The sequence below is a fragment of the Halyomorpha halys genome, unplaced genomic scaffold, assembly GCF_000696795.3.
Source record: "Halyomorpha halys isolate HHAL.00 unplaced genomic scaffold, Hhal_1.1 Scaffold213.1, whole genome shotgun sequence".
Classification (NCBI taxonomy): Eukaryota; Metazoa; Arthropoda; class Insecta; order Hemiptera; family Pentatomidae; genus Halyomorpha; species Halyomorpha halys.
This window is the reverse complement of record NW_027116617.1, coordinates 187,456-198,070: the sequence shown is the minus strand read 5'-3', so window position 1 is coordinate 198,070 and position 10,615 is coordinate 187,456. Positions and strand designations below refer to the sequence as shown.

General features: G+C 27.5%; 1 protein-coding gene across 1 annotated transcript in view; it reads left to right on the top strand.

Annotated features, from left to right (window-relative positions):
- The window catches only part of Taf3 (TBP-associated factor 3), a 36,395-nt gene extending 26,119 nt beyond the window's left edge, over positions 1-10,276 (top strand). Inside the window, exons 7-10 of the mRNA XM_067053333.1 lie at positions 1,258-1,382; positions 6,035-6,144; positions 7,238-7,341; positions 7,842-10,276. Of these exons, the coding sequence (XP_066909434.1) occupies positions 1,258-1,382; positions 6,035-6,144; positions 7,238-7,341; positions 7,842-7,959 (457 nt within the window). The 3' untranslated portion in view covers positions 7,960-10,276. The remainder of the gene's footprint in view (positions 1-1,257; positions 1,383-6,034; positions 6,145-7,237; positions 7,342-7,841) is intronic.
- Positions 10,277-10,615: the final 339 nt, after the last annotated feature.

The following is a 10,615-nucleotide window of genomic DNA, read 5'->3' as shown; positions in this document are numbered from 1 at the left end:
TGACATTTTCTATAGATTGTACTGTTGACTTGTTACTTTCTGACAATCCTACTAGCGTTGGGAAAGTTCATAGAGGGAACAAGTAGAGAAAGAAACCCCTGTCTATGGTAATATCTTTAGAAAACTTCCATTTCAAAATAAAACCAATTTTTTTTTTTTTGTCAGATGTGCAACAATCCAAGCAAAGCAGTGATATACATATAAAACAAAATATATTTAGTACTAGTACATAGTACACAGTAATGAGTTCTGTGATATAGATATAACAGGAAATTTGGATTTCAATACATAGAGAAATGTATCTTTGGTCTTTAATAATTAGAAACTTGAACTTTAGTATAGGGAAGTTGGTAAGAACTGTTGGTTTTATCAGCATCAAACCTCCTTCACTAGGCCATTTATTTATGTATTAACAATTGTGTAATGTTTCATAGCATATTTGATCTAGATATTCTAGAATAAATTATCTTAATTTTCTTATGACAGTGATTTAGGATGGTTTTAATTCTGGCATATAGGTTGCTCAGTTAAAATATATTAATTTCTGTACATCTTTGCTTTACTAATTTTTAATCAAAAGGTATTGGCATTCCATTTGTTTTTTGTGATATTCATTTAACTAAAATTGATCGACTATCAGAATCTGTAAAAAATAAAAAATTACCCCATTCTGTTGGATATTCCAGCTAACCTAATTACTGGAGAAGGTCCGAAAATCAATAACACTATTATGAACCAATGAAAGTTAAATAAAAATTTAAAAAATTGTAGAGCTTAGACAGGGGAAATAACCTGTATACTCGAATTCGAAATATAGATTGAACCCTTATTTACAGTAGATAATTCAGAAAAAATAAAATTTGAATTATTTTTGGACTAATGTGGTTTCTCTATACAATGATTACAATTATGTTGCAGGCATTTTTTGGAATTGCTATTGTATTGAAATTTAAATAAAAATTATCTCTTAAATTTAATTTGCAGTAATATAAAATATTTTGTTTTATTATTTCTTAGAAACTAGTCTTTGTAAATTTTTTATACTACTGTGTTTCGAATTTTATAATCTTTTATTTTTTTAATTGCTTACATTGGAAGGAAAAGGTAAAATTATTAATATTTGTATAATAACCTATTTCCATATTTTTCTTTAATATATTATTTATCTGAGATTATTTTGATATTTCTGTGTGAAGTATTTACATATATGTTTTTATATATATATATATAATTTGTTTTTTGTGTGTTTTTGTACAGTGTAATTAAACCTATCATAAAAAAGGAAGAAAATGAAACTGTTGCAGAAGCTTATGTAGTACCTGAGATTCCAAAACCTCCATCTAATTCCAACCCTACGAAGACTAAAAGTTCGAAAGCTGGGAGTAAGTAAGCAAACTATTAGTCCACTAATGGAATACCTTTTAAGTTATTTTAAGGGAATGTTAAGTCCCTGAATAAATAAATTTGGTTTTTCATATTTCACTTTTTAAAATAAATTTGTTGTAAAAAGTACTTAAAACATTTGTATTTAATAGTCTTCTTATACAAATGTTTCATGTACTTTTTTGTATGAAACATTTCTATAAGAAGACTATTAATTTAATATTTTTTTTGGAGACTCATAAAACCAGTATTTTAGAAATGATTTCATCATTAGGTGTATGATGGGCCAATTTTTATTGAGGTAAATGCTTAATAAAATGAAGTATGAGAGTATTTTTATCGTTTTGACGAGTGCATATTCTACTTTCTAGTCCGTTTCGCATAGATAAATTTTGTTCTTTATGAATAAATAATGGTCAATAACTTTTAGAAAATTAATCCAAAATTTTGAGGTTCTATTTAATAATATGTTTCTTTTTTAACAATTAATTACAAAACGACAATAACAAAAACTCAGTAGAATTTTAAAATATTGAAATGTAATAAATGTTTCATGTCAAAAAATGTAATAGGCTGATGCCACTTTATAAAAATGTATAGAAATGTATTAATGTAGTGAGAGCGAAGCAGTTTGCTAGGTACCCTTTATTAGGTGTTCCACACCTTAACTTCAGCCCATACCTAGGAAATTAAGTATTTTATATATATCATTTTGAAGCTTGATGGTAGGCAAACATTACCTCTACTGTGGGTTGCCTATAAAAAATAAAAGCCTGATTGTTATATCACAGATTTCATTTTAAGTATTTAAAAAAAAAAGTCTAAAAGCAATTAAACCTATCATAAAAAAATACTATAAAAACAATGACCTGCATAAGTGAAGCATTGCTGTGGTAATAATGAGGGTATGAAGCAACAAACCTGAATGATTGGAAAATTGACTTCAGATGGGGCTTGAGGGGTTAGAGCAGAGAGGAGGGAAAAGCTCTCTTGGGAAATTATACCTATTAGTGAGTTGGAATGTATGAAGTCACATGTTAGTTGAAAATGAAAGATAACATTCATATTTTGTAGCAAATTTTACCTGCTTTAATTTTCTATTGAATGTTTATCTTTGGTAAAAGCTTAGTTTTTAAGCAATAAAGAAAAACTTAAAAATATTTGCAACATTTTGTTTTTCTTTTTTCATTGTGAAGCTGCTAGCCAGTGAGGAGGATAAACTGAAAATCGGTTTCAGCATTCCCAAAAAACATTGAGAAAAAATGTCTATACTTTTTTCCTCTTAACACTCCATTTGAATCTTGAATGCCTGGAATATTTTATAGGACTCACTTCCAGTGCTGTAAATTACTCCAAAGTAACATGATTACATGTATATTAATACATGTTTTGTAGGAAATTTTATCTACTTTAATTTTTCATATAATATTATCTCTGAAAAATCCTTAGTTTCCTAGTTATTAGCAAAAAACTGAGAGTCATCCTAAAAAGTTATCCAGTCATTGTTTATTACTTAAATAATTTATAATAATTATTAAGGACATAATGTCTTATGTGTTTGTCTGTTTACGTTTTTTATATATTAAACCCTAATGTTCGTAGTTTTAATGTATCTTTATCACTAAAAAGGTATACCTTTTTAAATATATTTTTAAAAGACTAGAGCAGCCATATTTCTGTTTCAAAGCATGTGTAACATATGTAATTATTATATTTGCATGTGTATGATGTGTGTGTGCTTCCAATGATGTAACATTAATAATTTTACAGCTGTTCACAAGCTGAAACCTAATTGTTGATATAATTTATCTGAGGTTGCCACACTAATATAAATTTTACATGTTTATTTTATATAGTTACATTTTTGAAATGCCATTGATTTCATCAATTATATTCTCTCTGCTTTGAAATTATTGGAGCTTTATGATCTTAAATTGTTTTATTTGAATGAATCTTGCTATTTAAAATTTGTATTAATTTTTCTTCTTAAATCTCATTCTAAAGCATTCGTCAGTCACTCTGTTTATGAATTGGAACATTTACAAAGGGTTAATAATCAAGGTTAATACATAAGTTACAATTGTTTCATTATTATATATAATTGTTTTAAAATTAATTATTGATATTTTTTTTAATGGATCTGAATAACTAAAAAGATTTATTTCATATACTAGGATCAGGCATGAATCTGTTTTGAAGCATGTTTTACAGGATTTCATTTTTACCTTTGCATGTGTATGGTAAGTGTGTGCTTCCAATGATGTAACATTAATTATTATACAGCTGTTCACAAGCTGAAACCTAATTGTTGATAGAATTTATCTGAGGTTGCCACACTGAAATGAATTAAATATTTTGGAATCGCTTTATATGCCTAAGTTTTAAAATGTATTCATTTTTTTTTATTTACTTATTTTTATTATTTATAAAATTTTATATTTGAAACTTTAAATAAATATAGTAATAATTTAAAAAGATAAACAACTTCTAGTTATTCACTGTCAAGACTGGTTACATTTAGGTTATCTTAATTGTTAGCTAACATGAAAATATTATGTAACCTCTTTCTTTTATTAAAACTAGAAAAATGTATTGGTAATGAAGAATGAAATACATTACAAATAATATCATTTTATTACTTTGTTAATTTTATTATTAATCTTGTAATTGCATAGAAAATAGGTTTGATAAACAATTAACTTATTACAACAGTTATCTGGTAACAAACAGAGTGACTGACTGTGGGTGGTTTATTATTCTTCCTGACTTAGTTGGTTGGCTTCTATTATTCTTAGAGTAATGGTTACTGAGAGGACTACCATAAAAGATTTTGAATTTGATTTTTATTGTGACAATATTCACCTTCACCTTCTACCCATGGCTAATTTACTTGTTTTATGATTTAAAATTACTGCAAATCCATTTTTTAATTGTATCATAATTTTTATTATTGTGGAATAATATTATTTATAACTTACTAAATGAGACCTTAATTTTTTTTCACCCCTTGTCTGGTAATTTCTGACATAAGAGGGGAAGGTTGTCTACAGCTGGTTACCATCCAATTCTAACTGGTGGGAGGGTCACGTTTCTATTCCATGGGACTGCCACAAAATAAAAGTCAACCCCCAGGCCGGATTCGAACCGGCACCACTGCAGTTACGAGGTTGCTAAGTTAGATACCTTGACTCTCAAAAATTAAAGAACTGATTCTATTTTTTATGCTTCATTCTAATCTTCTAAATTGCTTGCTCTAATGACAATTTTGAATAGATGACTAAGGTGATTTTTTTTATTCTTCAAATATAGAAGAATAGCAGGAATTATATTACAGAAAGAATACAAATTTTCTTGTCCCAGTCCAATCCATACTATATTTCTTAAGAAATAAAGGACATACATTTGGGTAATTTAGAAGTAATTTAGTAGTGATGTCAACGTTCTAGTATGTAGGTTTATAGTAAAGATTTTTTATTTTGTTTGGTGAATCATTTGTTCTTTAAGATTTTCAGTGATTTTTATGTGAGTTCGGTTCAGAAGTCTTATGAATACTTTATATAGTTATTTTGTCATATGGCAGAAGAGTAATGGGTTGCTCACCATAATGGAAATTATTATTAATTCTGTTTTTATATTTAACTAAAGATTATGTATATATTTTATTTCTGGAATCTTAAATAATTTTTTTGATTTTTATATGCAAATTTTAATCTATTATTAGTTTTGTAAATGTTATACTCAAAAATTAAAAAGAAAAAATTACTATTACGCAGGGACTAAAAATCACTATTAATTTTTATTTGAAAAGAGTTTCAAAATTAATTTTTATTTCCATAAAAAAAAAGTCATCAAAATTCTGATATTTCAAAATTTTCAATTTGAAATACCTTTTAGTTTTTATTTGTCAGACCTTAAAATATAAATTTTTATAGTTTTCATCCTATGCAAACAAATTTTATGTATACATATGTGTGTGTATATATATATTTATTTATTTTTTTAAAAATTTTAATCTGAGTTTTCATCATAAATACGTTTTTTAAGATCCTCGAATCCTAATAACCTTGTCTAGCATAATGGTCTATATATGTATGTTTTTATTTATATGTTCACATACACTGTGAACACATACTGAAGTTACATATTTAACGTAGGTACATATATGCCTGGGTTGTAGCAGCTGAAATTAATTTACGGAAAGCACTAATATATGTATCAATTTTACTTATATTATCCAAAACAGTTCTAGCATTTTTGATTAATTTTGTTTTATCAATGTACCATCAAGTGGTCTTTAATATCAGCTAGATCTTATTGATGTATATTAATGAATATAAAGCTATAACATACATATTTCTATTTTAAAGTATATATAACAGATTTAATTAGTGCATTTGCATGTGTATGATGAGTGTGTGCTTCCAATGATGTAACATTAATAATTATACAGCTGTTCACAAGCTGAAACCAAGGTGTTGATATAATTTATCTGAGGTTGCCACACTAACATGAACTATGTGTTGAAATTACTATATTAAATTACAAATAAAATTATTCCAGAAACTCTTTTAAATACTATTATAAAATACGAATAGGAATTACTTTTTATTTTTAACTTTTTAATGTCTTCCATGTTACCATTGCATTTCAGAATCACATATACAAACGAAACCCGAAATTCCTGAAAAACCACCCACTTTCAGCTGTGCAACAGTTCTTAGTGTCCCTAAACCTGAGCCAGTGTCCTCAATTACAAAATGGGTAAGTATTATTTAGTGAGATTTGTCTGACTTGGAACCTATAGTTTCATTCACATTTGTATTTTTTTTAGTTATTCAGTAATGGCTGACTGAGCACAACTTGAGATTATAGACCCTACCCTGAGATAATAAGCTTATTGTCTTTTCCTGGGAAAGAACAGTGTAGAAAATTCCAAGTAAACATACTAAACTGCTCCTCCCATATCTCCTGGTTGCTACTACACACCACTCCAGTCAGTGTTGTGAACCCCCCACATGTTGAAGTTTAATTCAGCCTCAAGCCTTTTTTTCTTTCAAAATTTCTCTGTATGAGATTTGTGTACCAATGTTTATTAAAATTGGCTGATTCTTTTTAAAGAGTTGATTACCTCCCTTCCCAACAGAAGTTATTCTTCCTTTTAGAACTAGTATTAAGAAAAAACAAAAAACTTATTAATACGAATAAATAATATATATTATCAATAACTTATTCAATACTATTAAATAGTTGGCTCATTGGCAGCATGCATTCCAAGTTTTATCAAATTGACTGGTTTGTTTAAAGTTCTCTTAACCCTATATTCCAAACTGATGAGCAAACCTATAAAAACTGTATGCCATGTTTCATTAAAATTGGTTGAGACCCCACCCTCATCCTACCTTACAGAGAGGAGTTGATTTATCTATTAAAATTATTAATAGGGCATATAGCAAAAGTAAGTGTTCAGTTTTCATCAAAATCAGATGTCATTCTTGTTCGTAAAAGAGCCCAGTGGAAAAAATTCAGTTATTTGACTCCATTTTTTTTTTTTTTTATTACTTGATTGAAAACTATATAATTGCTAGTCAAAATTGATGGGTATGCCAAGTGTTGTTAGGGGTAAAAATAAATGGTGGCTGTTTCAAAATGTTAAAAAAAAATTCAATTTTCATTTGGTGTCCATATCTTTAAAACTACCAACAACAATAGAAAGCTTGGAAAACATCATTTAAAGTAGAGTAACTTTGCTAAAATATGAGCCATAAATTAGCTATTTGTGTTCAATAGCTCCTGAGATATACTTTTTAAAAAGCAACATCCATGTATTAATTAATACATTTTTATTTTTTCTTAGGATGGTGATGCGAATCAGCAGATGTGGATTTGCCCAGCATGTAGTCGTCCTGATGATGGCAGTCCTATGATAGCATGTGATCTTTGTGACTATTGGTATCACTGGTAAGTTGAAGGAAAATATTCATCAAAATTATTTATTTTCAGTAACTGAAATTAAGTATTCGCCAGTCTATAAAATTTTTTTTTAAATCTGACACCATCCCATAAAAAAAAACTATTTTTACAAAACCTAAATTTAAAATTTGTGTGGTTTAACCCTTTGCTTTCCAGTATAGTGATTCATATAATACATCAAGAAGCCTTATATTATAGGATTTTATCAGAGCCTAGAAGACTATATACTAGTGAAGCGTACTGGTCACACTTTGCTATATATTGTATTTTCAATTTCCATCTCCTCTTTTACAATTATGTTTACCTCTAAATATTCATAATCTGTTTTATATAAGTAAACAAAACAGTATTAGCTTACAGTCATCTATATTTATTCCACTAAACATTTTTTTATTTTGTTATTAGATTAGATTAGTTGAATTAATTTTAAGTAAATCTTTATTAATAGAGCCTCTAAAAACTTAAAAATTTCATTGCTTATATTGTAGGACATGTGTTGGTATACAAGAAGACATAGAGAGTGACTGGTATTGTGAATTATGCGTACTAAGAAGAGAAGAAGGATGCAGTGAAAAAAAGAAAAAACACCGAAAAAAGAAAACATAATTAAGATCATTAGACATTAAAATTTTATTATTTATATTTGTGATTAAGGGGAATGGTTTTAATAAATATATATACTTATTTATATATAGTAAAATATTGCTGGCAAGAAAATATTAAGTTTAGGAGCGATAGTTATTATTTTATTTAAACCAAATTTAGGTTTTTAATGTAAATAATAATTTATAACTAGCCTTCTTAAATTTAACTTAAAAATTGGTTTTATTTAAAGTTGACATTCCTTTTATATCACGAATTTTGCTGTGATTTAGTTAATTGATTTTTATTTTGAAATTTTATTTAATCAAGGTATTGCTATTTATTTAAGAATTTGTTACCAAAGTAATTTATTTTCACTATTTCAAAAGGAGAAGTGTTTTTATTCTATTTTATAACATTTCCTTGTAATGCTTACTATTTCTTTTTTATAATTTGAGTATTTCTATTTTATAGGATTTTACTGTTAATCATTTAGCTCTTTTAAGAATGGTGGGAAATGCAAACATATTGTCCATTGTATCGTTGATAAATCTGTATCTTGTATCTTCTGACTAACTTCACGTTCTATGTAAGGGATGAGTTAACTTGCTACGGTGTTACATTGTTGATCAGAAAACCTCATCTTTGTTGTGATATTTTGATAGTTTCCTCCTGTTTGTTGATTAATTCTTTTTATATAATGTGATTATATGTTATTTTTATAATAATCGAGTGGACTGAGATTGGGGTTCCTGGCTGGCCAGTTATTGTCAAAATATTAAAAGCTTCAGAGGATTGATCATATGTACAGCAAATGTTTCCCCTCCTCGTCATCATTAATCGGCTTTACAACCCATTACTGGATCCTGAACTCCATAAGCAGCTTTTGCCATGTATTCAATCAAATTTCCATCTTTGAACACAAACCAGGTTCCTTGAGTTTTTTTTTTTTTTTTTTACATCATCAACCTATCCTAATTTGGTGCAGCTTCTTGGTTGTGTTCCATATTGTTCCCCATAGAGGAGTACATCAAGCATCCCTTGTATGCTTAAATTATTTCTTTAAATGGATATCTTAAATTTTTTAAAGAATTTAATATGAGGCTTATCAATAACTGTTCGCATTCACAATGGTTGCCCATCATCTTTGATCTACTTGGAACAAAAACAAATGTTGCCTCTGGAGGGTATTAAACTCTTACAAATTACCATTTACAATAATTACTAGTATCATTAAAAATTATCATAATGATTGTTTCAGTGGTTGTCAATTATGGAATTTAAAAAAAAAAATATTGTGCTGTCAGGTAAAATTTTGGCATTACGAATTAACTTATGAGGAATAAAACTTACATATAGAATACTAAATCTTCTAAAATTTTCAAGATATTTAAAAGTCTCAATGAAAATTATATAACTTTTTCAAGCAAATCCTGAATCCTAATAAATATCAAAATCTAGTTCAAATTGCACAGGGTGTTCTGAAGAACATTAAAAAAAAAACATGCAAATAGATATTAAATTCTGAGTAAATTTTGGATGAGAACTAAATCTAGAATCATTAACTTATATATGACCATACTAAGATATAGTGGACACCTGATGTAGATAGATCTGGAAAGGTATGCCAAGAAGGCCTATCAAATGATAGTAACTAAATCTAGAGTCAGACCATAGCAAAGGTAGGATCTAGAACTTTTATTTATTGAGGCCTTGACTAGTTAAAGAGTATGTTGGTCCTGGAGAGATATGGGTGGAGTAGCCCTTCAAAATGACCCTTCACTCTGTAGCAGGTGGTGAAAACATTAAATTATTCAGTGAAGTTGTGAATTTTTAATTAATTCAGGTATGGGTGCCAAAATGGATTGATCTTGGTTATTTAATGTACCAGTGGGTGTTTATTTTGTCAATAAGTGGAAATTGTTCCCATTAGGATTGATATGTAACCCCTATCCCTTCCCTGTGCCAACACTTAATAATGCCAACTCCTGCCTCAGAGTGTTCAAACATATTTCTAGCCAGTTTTGTTGGTAAACAACTAATTAGAAAAAATATAATTAGCTTGTAATAATTGTTTTAAAGTAAATTAAGTGATTAAAATTTATTTACGGTTGGTTGGCAGCAGGATAATCATAAAAAAATATTTTATGGCTATTTTCATGTAGGGAATATAGCAAGCCTTTGGGTTGGCCAAGACTTTTCATTGTTATTGGTAGTTTAAAAAAAAAAGTTATAAAATTTGCAGAGTCTTTTAGAACTAGTCATGATTAAATAGAACTAGTCATATTGTTATTGTACATAACTAGATTATTATGATCCAGAAAAACTATATATGTGTGTATGTGTGTATATATATATATATATATTTAGTGTATGGATATATATATATATATATATATATATATATATAAATATATATATATATATATATATATATATATATATATATATATATATATATATATATATATACACACACATATATAAACGGTTTATTATGTGTGTTAATATAGTTTGTGTTGTCTGTGTTACTCCTGTAGTTAACTCTTTTTACAAGATTAATTTTTTTTTAATTGTTAAAACAAAGATTAATACCATTATATGAACTTAATACTGTGTAAAAGATCATGTTTAAACTTTTTTTAGTAGTGTAAATAAAGATAGTCATAAAGAGAAGTGA